Source organism: Pseudopipra pipra, chromosome 8, assembly GCF_036250125.1.
Source record: "Pseudopipra pipra isolate bDixPip1 chromosome 8, bDixPip1.hap1, whole genome shotgun sequence".
Taxonomy (NCBI): Eukaryota; Metazoa; Chordata; class Aves; order Passeriformes; family Pipridae; genus Pseudopipra; species Pseudopipra pipra.
Window position 1 is genome coordinate 9,814,627 of NC_087556.1, and position 14,110 is coordinate 9,828,736.

The window sequence follows — 14,110 nt, forward strand, 5'->3', positions numbered from 1 at the left end:
TATACAAACTTACTCAATTTTTTAGGTGATAATACGGCACAAGTTAATTATGTTAGAAATGGTAGTACAACACATACTTGTATTACTTCCTCCTTCATTTCAGCCAGGGAGACCAAACCTTTTTTGCTGACTCCTAAGCAAGAAATAGTAGATTTAGTACACAGAGCTGTAAATATTGGCAACAATGAGAAACAAATGACACTTTGGTTGTACACTGTTCTATTACTAGTACGATCTTGCCTTTGAACAACTATGTCATGTTTCTTCATAAGGTGGATCAGGAGAATAATTCCCACATCTTCTTAGTGTTTGCTGGCACCCTGCAGCTGTGTGGCTGCATCTTGTTTAGCAGGTGGCTTTGCCACAGCAGAATTGCATTTGTTGCACAGATCTCTCATTGCTAGGAGACTTTCTTCCACAGCTTTTGCAAATGTGACTGAGGAGGTTTCTTTACATTCTTTAAAGCTTGAGATGCAGAATAATATATGCTCTGGCTGAGGGTTATAACATGCCCCATATCCATTGGGCACCACAGGCCCATAGCAGCAGAACATTTCCATAGTAGTTGGAACCTGGTTGCAGGGAGAAGGGAAGGAGTGATCTCTGATTAATCAGGAGACCTGAAATCAGCTGGTTAGGAATGAGGAGAAGGATAAACAAATGCTACAAATGTTGGTAATGTGGTGAATCCCCCCTTGTGGAGTATCACTGGCTTCAGAAGTCCAGACCTGGAGCTGATTTACCTTGGAAGGTAAAAGCTGATCTCAGTATAGAATTCAGTTGCTCTGTTTGTTTGCTATCACTGAAAAACTGGCATCGTTTGAAGTAGCTAGACTGCATTTCTTTGCTTAATTTATATAGATATTAAAAAGCTATAAGCTTTGTTACAGATAGGAGATTTATGTAATTCTCATACCTAAAATCATGGTACCTAAAACTTGTCTAAGGTTTTTAATTTCTTAAGGTTATCCTAGGGTTATGTTAAACTTGTAATGCAAAGACTGCATTAAATTATAGATATTAGTATTGTCCATTTCTAATAACAGTTTATAATTGGGATGATGTATAAAAATATTTTAATGCATCTAGATGCTCTAATTCTATCACACTACAGTTTAATCATGGCATAATAAGGCAGTGAAACACTTTCTACTGCAGAAAATAAAAGATGTGTTAGAAATCTATATGTTTCAGACTTTGTGTACATGAGCCTTCACAAACGACATTTGGCTTTTTAATGGTGTAGAACAAGCCATTAGTCCTGCTAATAGAGCCATAGAATTGTCAGATAAATTTGCTGTGCAACAGCCGAAGGCCATAAAGCTATTCAGAAGCACTCTTTGCTCATGGATAGTTTCTCAGAGAATTTATGTAGTAGTGTGTTGGTTACATTCACTCATGTCTGAAAGCCTACAAACATTATGCCAAGATCAAATTACTTATTAAGGTTTTATGCTGTAGCATGATATTATAACTCTCTTTTGTTGTATAGTTCCAGTCTGTGCAGTTGGGTTAGTGTTTCAGTTAATGAATTCATACATAGATTCCTTCTTTCATTAGGACTACTACTACATGCAATGAAACACTTAATTTTTAGGCTGTATGCCATAAGGATGTTTCCTTATTCAGAACATTAAATGTAGGAGGTGTTGACTCTTAGAGTATCTTTGAATGTGCAAATAACTGTAAATCCATAAATATCTGTACGTCTGAAATGTCTGTAAATCTAAGTTGCATGTCTGCATGGGTTTCAGTCTTACAGTGAATAACTGAAGGCTCTCAAAGATTTCAAACACAACTACTTTTAAGAGTAAAATGTCCTCATGGCTCTCAGCTTTTTGTTTCTCAGAGTGGCAACCCATCTGGCTTGTGGCTGTACTGCCACTTCGCACTAGAGCTGTGAGCTTGGGGGAAGGAGGAGAAGAAAGGGAATGGGAACATAAGTAATATGGAAATTGAGGGAACTCTGAGCCCTTCTGTGAATTTTACTGAGTTTGTTTGTGTGCATTTCCAGAATTTCCAGGAAGGGCTCTGGAATGTTGCAAATGAAGTGATAACTCCATTCAGTCTTTACTGTGCTTATGTTGCTGATTTAGTGTGCTGATGGACTAAAACTGGACTAAAAATGTGGAGCAATTTGCAGATTTCTTGATGGTTCTCGATGACACCACTTCTGTTTGTTTTACTTTTTTACATTGTTTTCATTGTGAGCCACAAGGTCTGGCAGAACACAAATGAATTAGCCTTTGCTTAGCAAGACCAGTGGACAGGAGAAACTCACCTGGCTGGTTGAGAGGATGAATCGATTGCTTGTCAAATATGTCTCATCTGTAAATATCTCTGGCAGTTCCTTGAAGTGTTCCCGTGCCACCTCTCTGAGCCCCAGCAGGTGATTGTCTATTGCCATTCCAGTAATAGCCTGTGTACAGGGTGGTAAGACACCAGCATTTAACTGAGTTTGGAGGCATTTTCTGGGCTGTTACTGCCTAGTTTTCTGGTCAGAGTTGATGAACTTGGTTAGAGTGATGTAAAGCCTGTAATGTTCAGATATTACTCTGGGTATGTACTTTGCAGAGGATCAGTAACTAGAAATTCATGTGGTGCTCTGAAGATGTAAAAATTAGAATGGAAACGGTCTTGGGATGTACTATGTGCTGATATTATCTGGTGTTTATCATCTCTCAGAGCTGAATATCATGGGCTGGGCTTCCAAGGGTGCTGAGGGGAGCATATGGGACACCAGAAATTTCTGAGCATGTTTTGGAATTTTCTGTGCATCATGAGGGTTATATTTTAAGATAGAAGGCTCCAAAACACCTCAAAATTGGAACAAATTAAGCTTTCATTGCCTTGGTACCTGCATCTTGCTCTGGCAGTTAAAGCATATGTCATTCCATAGAATCTAGATCCAAAGACCTGGTAGGGGTCCACAAAAAAATATAGCAGTGCTCACAGAATAAGAGATAGATTTGCCAGTGATCCTTCACAGATCCACTAGCATATCCCACTGCTTGAGAAGACTGAGGTTGGGGATATAGAATGCCATTGCTATTTAAATCACTGCCAAAATATCCAATTTCTTCCCCCACTCCCTGTGTTGGCTTCATTGCAGAGCTGGAATATCTCATTACTTGAGCCCTCACTCCAGTGAGGCAATTGGAAACAGTAAGTGTAGGACAGCATAGTTGGATGGTACCACAGTTGTGGTACCAGGAGTCTAGGGTTAAATTAAACAGGGTTTAACAAAGGAGAATAAAGTTCTTGACAAGCAAGAGGCCCTCAGCAGTCTCTACTTGCTGTCCTGCTTGCCCCTGTCTCTGCTCACCATGATCCCCAACGCAGAACCAGCCATGCCTGCCCCCTGACCCTGCTCTTGAATGTCCCTAATTCCCTCTCCCGTCTGAGGATCTCAGGCAAAGTGATAGGAAGCACGTGTGGGGGCTGAATGTTGGCCACAGTGGCACATGGGTGGCTGGCTGGCCAGGTACAAGAACTGCTGCTGAGCCTGCACTGAGGCTTTCTGCCATCAGCTTGCCCTGCTTGGGTCTCTGCTCTGCCCAGCTCCCTAATGCTCCAGACTTAAGGGATTTATTCCCTTTAGGATCTTTGCCTTGCTAGCAAATGTGATTGAAGATGGCTAATGGGATCAAAAATGAGCAGTGGAGACTGGCAGACAGGATAGTTACAGAGTTTTGTTTTCTTAGGAAACCAAATTAAAATTTGTTCCAGTCAGGTAGGAATTGCCTCAGATAATATCTGCGTTTAAAATCCTTCAGTCCAGGTTTGTTCTTGCTGGTGAAAGCACTGATTTTGTGGACTGAGCTGTAGCTCATCCCTGATCCAGGCAGAAGTCATACAGGAAGAGAATGCTGAACCAGGGACACTGTACTACACTGAGAGCAGAACTGACATCCCTGTGCCACAGGCCCCTTGTAACAAGGGAAACAAGCAGCCTGAGAAAAGGCAGGATTTAAAAGAGAGCACAAGTTTGGTTTTCCTCTTAAGGATTAAAAAAAAATAAATTAAAGAAAAGCAGAAGCTTGCTTTTCCTCTTACAAGGAGAATAGCTTTAACCATTGGTAAGCACCTGAAGCAGGGGGTTGGGAGTGCAGTCTTATTTGGCTTATTAAGGACTAGCACCCATTGGTAAGGGGGCTATTTGTTCATCAGCCCAGACTATTTGTTCATCAGCTCAGACAGAGCGAGGATGCTTGCAGGAAGGTGGCATACATCAGGGCTGTGCTTACGTTCTTTTTCCCATACAGGGAAACCAACTTGATAATCAAAGGAAATATTTTGCTATCACACAAGATTTATAAGGCTGTTAGCAATGACATTTTTGCAACATAGATCAATGTCATGTCTGAAGAGAGGCCGAGACAGGCTAACGAAATAAACTGTGAGTCAACGCATAGGAAAAAACTGTGCTAAATTGAATTTTAGAGCTCCACATTTAAGATAGCAATGCTACTAGTAAGCCTTAACAAGGGGAAATAAAATCAGTAAATTGCTTTTTGTTTTATGAAGTAGATTTTTTTTTTTGTTTTTTCTTAGGAGCTATTACATTTCAGTCTGTTACACACAATTTAGTCAGACCATCTAAGTCTTACCCAGAGTTTAAAGGCACAACAATTACATTTTGCTATTCTGAGAAAGAAGGGGAAGCTTGGTGAGTAGAAATACCTGGAGAGCTTTTTAAATTTAAAGATAAATTATTTTTCCAATTGCAGTTTTAAAATTTTCCCATGAGCTACACTGGAGGCTGAATTTTATAACAGTTTCTGGATCTCAAATGACTTGGAGCTTGGAGGGGGGATTTTTTTTTTTTTGGTTGGTTGGTTTTTTAAGAGATGTACAGAAATTCCATTGGTTGTGACCTAGTAGACCTAGAGTATGTTGTGCTCATTGTGAAGTTACCCTGAGATGGTTCAGGTGAGACAGTTGCCCTGAAGTGAGACTTCCCCTCACTGTACGGATTACACGGAGTATCAGTTTCTAAGATGTGGGTTCTCAGCACAAGGCTTGAAACACAGAATTGTTTTTCTTCCCTGCTTCTTTTGTTTCACCTCTGAAAGTGAATGATTTCTTGCATATTATGAATATCTAAACAGCATTCAACAATGTGGGTTTATTAGGCAAAGGTCTGAGGCAAAACCATAGGTAGCACATTCACTTATCATAGCTGGTTATTAACATTTATTAATTTCATGAGTGTTATGACTAAGTTGTTTATAGAATAAGTCTGTGCTTTGTCTTGGCACAGTGGGATGTACAGCATTACTCAGGCTGAATTGTCTCATTTTTAATCAAGAGAAAATGAGTTGTATTTGATACTAAACTGATTTCTTCACTGGAGAACATCTCTTCCTTTAATTAGACACTGCATTCAGGTCTTTAAAACAGAACTTGCTATAATCATTCCCTCATTGTTAATGACCTTTATTAGAAATGGCACTTTGGAATACCAGAATACACTTTCCAGAATACCAGTCCATCTCAGGATCAGATCCCAGATAGGGACCTCTCTCCTCTAGTGAAGAGAAATATAAGAAAATGCATAGATGGTTAGTTTTAGGGGGAAAAAAATGTTCCTGATGTGTTACAACTGTCTTGAGATTATCTGCAATGATATAGTTTATGGGTCTAAATACCCCTAAATTTGGGGGAATTGAATTTTGCAGTTGGAACTTTATTTTTCATGCATGTTACATAGCAGTTAAGTTGGGTGCTTTAAGCCTTGCATACTTCTCATCTCTGATAAGGCTTTCTGCTTGTCATACCCCATTGAACACCTCACTGCCATTTTGCTTGGCTGTCTTCATGGCTAACATTTCATGTTGATCACAGAGCACGAAGAAGAAAGATTTCTTTCACCTGGCTACTGTTCTCCCTTCCAAACTCTTCAGTATTTATATAAAAAAAAAATCCCTTTATGAAATTTTGATTGCAAGCTCTTTAAGATGGAGGCCGTTTTTGAATTTTTAATTTGCACAACACCAAGGTTAGTGCAATCCCAGTTTGTGGCTGGGACTCCTAACAATGACACAGACATAAATCATAAATGTTTCACAGATGCACATTCACTGGGAGTAGGTTGGATACAGAGTGTCATATTCCATGACAGTGCTAGATAAGAGAGCTAATGCCAGAGAGTCATGGTCTTTCCACTTATGTCTAATGCAGAATTTTGTTATCTTGCTTTTGGGGAAGTATTTTTTAAGGTGAGGGTAGTTGAATGTGGCTATTTGGGCCATTGGAAATGTTCATAAGGATGACATGGCAGATACTTTCCTATTTGGAGATGCCTACATTTTTCTAGTGCTAAAATAGTTAGTGATTGTATCTTCATACTTTTCTTGAAAAAGCCAAGTAGTTCTTATTCCGACAGGCAGAAGGTTTTACTCACCAGAATAGAGTAATTAGTCTGAGCTGTAATTGCGTCCTTAAATCTCTGCATCTTCTCAGAATCCTGTTGAGGTAATCAAAATATATGTATTACTGAATAAATTCTCAAAGAAATAGCATCTTCCATCTTTCATTATAAATGAAAAGCCATAGGGATGAATGTCCTGATCAGCAACGGTGCCTTGTTGTGCAAGGGTTGAACAGGTTTATTGGTGGTGGTTTGTAGTTCCTTTTGTGGACTCCTTCCATTGATTCTGGGGGTATAGATTATTACTAATTGAATCACTCCATTTGAAATGAGGAAAATTATTGTTTAGTGTAATTCAGTGTTTTCAGAAAAGACAGGCAGTGTATCTTCTCCAGAGTGGTTTATCTAGACAATGACAGTGATATTAATGAAAGCCATTATTGATATTTTACTAGCCAGTTGAAAAATTACTTCCATGTGTGAAAGGGCATCTAGAATTTTCCAAGGCTGCTCTACCCTCCACAGATGCCTCGCATTTCAGATAACAAGCTAGTAAATTTTGACTCCTGTCAAATGGCAGCCTTTTATATTAAGGGAAGCATCCTAAGAAGTGCTGCCCTGCTGTACATCAAGTCTCACACTGCAACTAGGGGAGACCCTGAAACAGCCAGAAATGTCTGGGTCTCCAGATAAACAGGAGACCTTCAGCTCCTATGGACGATGAATGATCTTTTGAACAAAGAATTCATTTTAGAAGCAAGTCAAGGTCACCATCAGGGACCTTCAAAATACAGAGTCTGATATTTTTTCACAGGGCTAGAGCTAGGACTTAGTTCCCTTGTACAGATTAAATTACCAAAGGCAGTCTTTAAATCTGATTAATTTACAGCTATTCAAGCAATCTCTCTAGTGTCAGTAGCTGCTGCTTTTACAGCAAGTGTCAAATGCATGAGATATTTCTCCTGCTAAAGAATCAATCTGATTCAATCAATCTTTGGTGACTGTTCAAGCTATGGTTTGAGGATAATTTTTATTAGCATCAGGAGGAAAATGGTTTTCAATGTTATTTTAATTAATGGCTATTAACAAAAAAATATTTTGGGTAGTTCAAGGCTACTTAAAGCAAGTGATGCAGCTCTTTGTCCCAAAAAACAGAAATAACCCCTTAACATTTGGAGGCAATTTGTAGGTCTAAAGAAATCACCTTGGAATAGGGTTGTATTAAACTAATTTTGTTTCTAATGCTTCTGTGATAATTATATATATTATTTCTGTGATAATATTATATATTATATATATAATATATATTATATATAATTATATATAATATATAATATATATATTATATATAACTATATATTATATAATATATATATTATATATATATTATATATATAATTTTCACATCAAAACAAAGATTTTAAATGTCTGTTTGAAAGAACAATCCCAGACCAGTATAAATGTCCCTTGTATCTCTCAGTGGACAAGAAGCCAGGAAAACTATCAGTGGATTGGTTTGCATTATGATGGCAGGTTTTCCAGGGGGAATGAAACCATTATTCTCCCTGTTTGTTACTGCCAAGGCATGCAGTGGAAAGATATGGGGGCTGAGACTGAGCTCAATCTAGGCACACATGGCATTCCTTGGCTTGCTTGCATGAAGCAGTACAAGTTGGGGTGCTGTGAAAGGGGAGCACAGCCTCAGATTTGGGTGGAGAAATGCTGAAGTGTTGGGAGACCTGCAAAAGTTACTAAGTGTTGGAATACGGAAGGAAGGAAGAGGCTACTGGAAGGAACAAGGAGGATCTGTTAAAACAACCCGTGAGGAGCAGGCTGGCTCCGCCCAGGAGTGCAGTCAGGCTGCTGCCAAGTGTGTTGGGGCTGGGGCTGTGCTGAGCACACGTGTGGAGAGGAAGGTGTGCACAACAGTAACTTCTAATGAAATATGATCAAGAACCAAGAATCTTGTCAGACAGGACACTGATAGCAAATAACAACAGCCTCTTCTTGTCCTCTGTACAGTAGTCACTATTATGTGTGATAGCATGCTCATAATCTGCTGTGAATTACCCACTCAGCACAGGGAATTACTACAGGGTTTTTTGAGTTATCATTTTACCATGGAATTTGAGTCTTGTTCATCAGGAGCTAAATTCTGGGCATGGTAACCTTAAGGAGACTGAAGAGGCAGCGGACGAACAGAGCACTTCTCTGGGCAAATTTTCACCATCCTCTGGGACATTAGACCTTGGTTTATAATATTTTATTAATTTACACTTAATCTACACTCCAGCAATGAATCTAGCAATGCTATGCTGAATTCTAAAGAACAGCCATGTGGGCTGATGCCACTGGAGTGGGCTTACTGTGAAAAATATTCTATATTGTGGCAGCATTTTGCATCTAAACAGCCACCTGGAAATTCCCCGTACGGCAGCGAAGTGCAGTGGGTGGAAGCGGCACAGAGAGAGACATTGAGGGAGGCTCTCCAGGGATGATGGGGGGACAGTGCACAATGCTGTTTGTGCAGCTATACTCTCAGCTGTACCTCTTTGCATTCCCATCTACTCTGTACAGTACTCATGCTTCTGGAAACAGATGGTGGCCTCTCAAAGCACGGAAATTTTAATTTTTCTTTTTGCAGTATGGTATCAGGACAGTTTGGAGAGTTGTTTGATTAGCTTGATGAAGTTTTTCATTATTCAGGTTCAGCTCCCTTGAGAATCCTATAAAACTAATTCTATTTCGTAGAAACACAACTCTAAAACAAAAAAGATCAGCCAGGACATATCCACCTTATCTAGAAATCAAAGCATGGGAATTACATCACACATTGCAGTCTGCAGCAGAGCTAACTACTGCAGGGGACCTGCCAGGCAATTCCCCTGGTGTGGCAGTATAATGATCCTGAACTTTGCATGTTCAGCCTAGATCTCTCCAGGGAATTGAATTTGGATCTGATGACAGAACATTCATAAGACAGTACTAAATCTAAAATCAGATGTTTTGTTTCTTATAATGTCCTGTTTAGGCAGCTCTGAATCTTTGGGATGCTTAAATTAAAAAAAAGGGAGTATTTATATTTAGCTTAATGGTTGGTTTGTACAAAAAGCAAAATCCTGTGATGCTTGCTACCCTGCCCTATGCCTTTATGTTCTCAGTTAACAGTTAAAAAATGAGAGACTAGGGACCATGAATGCATTATTTACTCAGTGTTTTGGCAAAGAAGACCAACATACCGATACAGCTGTCTTGTCATCAGTCATTGCTTTTACAAAAGCAAATGCTTCTGAGGTAGAAGACCTGATATTGTCCACTCGGCCCTCATCGAATCGGCGTAGGGAAGCACTTTCATAGGTCGGGACGAGTCTCCTGTGGCATCTGAAAGAATAAAGTAAGAAAAGCAAAGAATAATTATTTTCAAGGAGTCAAAAAGACTAAGAGAAATATAGGCTTGGTACATTTTATTGTTACAGACACACTTTTATGTTTTGCACGGTATTCATCTTAATGTTGATAGAATTCTATAAGAAACTTAAAAAAGATCGATGCTCACTCCCTTCTAATATGAGAAGCTACATACAGCTGTATATGTTTTAGTTATGCATTGCCAGTAAAAAATGACTTGCTGTGTAAAAACAAGGCTAGTAAAACTAAAATTTACTGAAATATCTCAAGGAATGTTTTATTTGTACTGCATCATAAAATAATTGTGTAATTAATCATTTTTTTATGGGCTTGAAATATGTTTTATTTAAAATAAGAAAAAATACACTCAGCGTGTGAACGAAAAGTAGAAAACTGAAAAGGGTACTATTTGTGAGCTGAAGTGAAAACCCACATAGCAATTAGAACAGAGTGTTGTTTAATTTGGGTGCAGGTATATAGCCACAATTCCTTGCTTCAGGAGACCTAGCATGTCTTTCAGTTGAAGCAGAGGGTCTCAGATTGTAACTGTCCCCTAAGTTTGTTTTTTTGCAAACATGGAATTTATATCATGGCTGGAATCCAGACAAAAATCTTGGACTAGGTCATTTTTGAAGGTTGGTTAATGGAATACAAAAAACGCATGTTTAACAGATATTAATGGAGTACAGAAAATGTATTGGGCACCTCTAGTTTTGGCCAGGTAAAGACCACGTCAGAATTACTTGTGTAATAGGCTGTTCTGCAGGAAACCATGCCACCGATCTCTAGTCTGGAGTTCTGGCAATGTAGAAAGGAGCTTTTGACTTTGGCAATACCATGGAAATTAGAGGATATTACCAAATCTTGGGATGTCTGTGAAGAAGGAGGCAGCAGTAGTTACTGTCCTGTGTAGGAACTCTGATCTGATATGCTGCTGTAGAATTCTCCCCTGTGGATGCTTTTCACCCTGCAGTGCAGGAGGTGTGTGTGTGGTGAGCTGGGGGTTATTGCCACGTCCTTCCCAAGCCACCCACAGTGGCAAGGGAGTGTTTCTGCCCCAGAGACTTGGACTCCTATAGCTGCTGGTGCTACAGAAAACCCCGCTACTCCCTGCCACATCCCCTCACCCTCTTCTCTATGCCAAGGGCAGGGACAGCTGTGGGGAAGGTACTGGCTGGGAATGGCATGTGTGGGACACAGGGATGATGAGCAAGAAGAGGGAAAGGGAGCAAAGAAAAGGAGTAGTCTGAGAACCAGGTGTCCATTTCTATTTTACCTCTCCTACAGCCATTAGGCATGATCACTCATTTCCATGAAGGAGGCATTTTTTTGAGTGCCGAGTTAAAAATGGACTCTCTTTAAAAAAACCACTACCTTGTGTACCTTGTTCCAATGATCTGAATTAATCTTACCTGTAGAATGCCAGCTGAAGTGCTACTTGAATGTAGGCATCTGGGCTAACCTTTTGTTTCTTAATAAATTCCTTTCCATAGTGCTCAAACTTGTAGGCAATAAAATCCAGATTTTCCACCATCCTGGAAAACAAGCAGAAGCAGTTACTCCAGGGTGAGATGCAAGAATCTTATAGAATCATTAAGCTTGGAAAAGAACTCTTAAGATTGAGTCCAGCCATTAACCTAACACTACCTTGTTCACCACTAAACAAAATCATGTTCCATTTTTGTTTGCAAATAAAACCCAGAGATCTTTTCCTGCCTGTACCCACTTGGAGGTGAGTGGGCTCGTGCTCTGCAGACAGTCTTGGCCTTTGGTAACTTGTTCCTAGTCAGTAACTTTTATTCATACAGGTTCTACACCAGGCTTGTTTTGTGCAGCCTTAACATGAGCTGTGGCACTCAAGTCTGTTCATTTGAGTAAGAAATGGGTGCATTTAAAACCTGAGGAAGCTCATTGCAAGTTCCAATTTAGAGGACTACTACGTTTATTTAAAAACAAAAAGGAATTACTCTGCATCCTGAATATTCCCATTCCTATGTGTGCTTCTAGCCACTTTGAGGTCTTGTCTAGTGCAACCACACTGGATATACTTACAGCTGATCATGCAGTCACTGTGTTAATTCTCTACAGAGAGATCACAGGCCTGAGTATTGAAAGAAATAAATTCTTATTGCCATCTCCACTCCCAAAAATCATTTAAACCTTCTACAGTGTGGAAACAGAGTCAGAAGAACTAGCCTTTGTAGGAGCATTATGAATGCAAACAAATTACATTCTTGAATTAAAATTGTTTATTCAAACCAGTTGTATTCTACTGTCCCCTCTATGTATCCCTGTTGCACTGGCTTCAGATTGAATCAGCTCAAACCCATAAAGGACATCCACAAAAACAGACGACCTGCATTGTCTGCATCCTGTGAAAATAGGACTAAACTGTTTTTCTGGTGGATTTTAGCATTCCTAATATTTACAGGGGAGGAAAACAATGGAAATGCAATTCCTGAATAGAGTGAAGTAGCTCCAGCCCACAAAGAGGTGCTAGGTATGTCCAGGTTGGGAAGATGAGGAGGAGCAGGAGGGCAGGAAGCCCTCTAGGAGGAAACCCATGCCTGCACACAATGTGCTGGGTAGTCCCCAGCTTGCAGTCACTGTTGAGAAAAATGAAGCATCTGTTCTACCTTTGAAGTTTTTCTGCTGATGATGCCAAATGTGTCTGAATTTCAGGGGAACATTTCCATCTTAGTCTCCGTGGAGCAGGAAGCTCGCTCACTGAATCAGCTCGGACTAATTTCTTGGAATTTTCTTTCCTGTTAGTATGTGAGACAGAAATCATTAAGTCACAGGATTAATCTCTCTGTTAAACACTGCTTTTTAGCAGGTGAATCACTGGTTTCCAGTAGTTTTATGGGTCTTAGTGCATCAGGGGGAATTTTCCACTGGCAGAGGCTTCCCCAGGGGCGGGAGTGGGTACAAAAGCTGCACTGAAAGGGAACTCACACGTGCTTGAGCAAGTATTCAGTGCACTGCACCATCACGATGCCATCGAAGGGGGAATGTTCACACACGGTGCCGCAGACTCCATCTCTTCCTACCACAAACTAAACAAGGAAAAGAACAGGTGCAAGATAGCCAGAACATGATTTATTCCCTGTATAAGTTACTCGTGATGGAAACTAACTAACAAACATGTTATTGTTCTCCTGTGGTTTTCTTATTGCTCATATCAGGATCTTCCTTGCCTTATAGGTCAGTGGGTGACTTAGAGGCCTGTCACAGGAGATTTTCTTGTCCTGTGAAAGGCATTGCATTGAATCCCTTTCATGCTGCTATTTTGGACTGAGACCTGTGAGAACGTGAATTTTAGCAATTCCTGTGGGAGTCTGAAAATTTGATTTAGCGTGTGCTTTATGGTACAGAAAACCCATCAACAGAAAGACAGGCCGGGGTTCTCCTTCCACATTTGGGAGCAATGCAGAGTCTAGATCTGGGAAATCCATAAGGTCCCATTTTATTACAAAGCTCATCCTTATTTGGTAGCTTTCTCATAGCTTGTTTTTAAGCGTTTTTTAATTCGAGGTGCTTTCTTCATTTCCCTCTTACTTGTCTTCCTTCTTTATTTCATAGCTGGTGACAACCTGCTGCACTCTGATTCTGTGATACACCCATGCAGTTGGTTATTTCTGCATCTCAAACAAAAGCAGATGTCTAGGACAATACTGCAGCTTGTCTCACTTGTTTCCTGTCCTTTTTCTGGATTTTGCCCCACACTTCTTTTGAAGTATATTTGGCTGGACTTCTCTCCCTCAGCTCACTCTGTGCATTTGTATCACACACATGCATCCTGCCTTCCTGCTTTCCATGAGGTTTTCACAGAGTGTGTGTGCATGATGCAAAAGGTTCACCTGAACATTTTCTGATGCCTTACTGCAAAGGTGAAGAAGAATATGGAGAGAAAGAACAAGTTCTACTGTGAGAATGGCTTCCTACATAATCTGTGTATGCATGAAAGAAAATGGAATCTTATTTCCCTAAGAATTTCTCTTCACTTTTAAACTGCTGGCCTGAATACATCTGGACAGATGAAGCTCTCCCATATACTATGCAATTTTATTTTCTTTCTGCTACCTTATGATAGTAAACAAAAAGAAATCTTGTTTACTCTCATCCGCTTGAAACATGTCAACAAGAGACCCTGCAAATAACAGGATTCTAACTAAAGACAAATGATTTCTTCTTCAAAAATGCAGTACTGGAGTCTGCTAATAACGTCATCTGCAGTGGCATAAATCAGGAATGGCTACTGAATTTTCACTGGGGTAAGTCAGTGGAAGTGAAATTATTTTAGGGGTTTCTCTTTTCATGTTACTGTTC

At 39.9% G+C, this 14,110-nt stretch overlaps 1 protein-coding gene across 3 annotated transcripts in view; it reads right to left on the reverse strand.

Moving 5' to 3' along the window:
- Positions 1 to 202: 202 nt before the first annotated feature.
- Positions 203 to 14,110, reverse strand: part of CHAT (choline O-acetyltransferase) — a 32,831-nt gene continuing 18,923 nt past the window's right edge. For all 3 annotated transcript variants that reach the window (XM_064662508.1, XM_064662506.1, XM_064662509.1), the window contains 7 exons: positions 12,737 to 12,837; positions 12,418 to 12,546; positions 11,194 to 11,316; positions 9,613 to 9,754; positions 6,407 to 6,469; positions 2,282 to 2,419; positions 203 to 572 (listed from right to left, as the gene is read on the reverse strand). In XM_064662508.1, the coding sequence (XP_064518578.1) occupies positions 303 to 572; positions 2,282 to 2,419; positions 6,407 to 6,469; positions 9,613 to 9,754; positions 11,194 to 11,316; positions 12,418 to 12,546; positions 12,737 to 12,837 (966 nt within the window). In that variant the 3' untranslated portion in view covers positions 203 to 302. The remainder of the gene's footprint in view (positions 573 to 2,281; positions 2,420 to 6,406; positions 6,470 to 9,612; positions 9,755 to 11,193; positions 11,317 to 12,417; positions 12,547 to 12,736; positions 12,838 to 14,110) is intronic.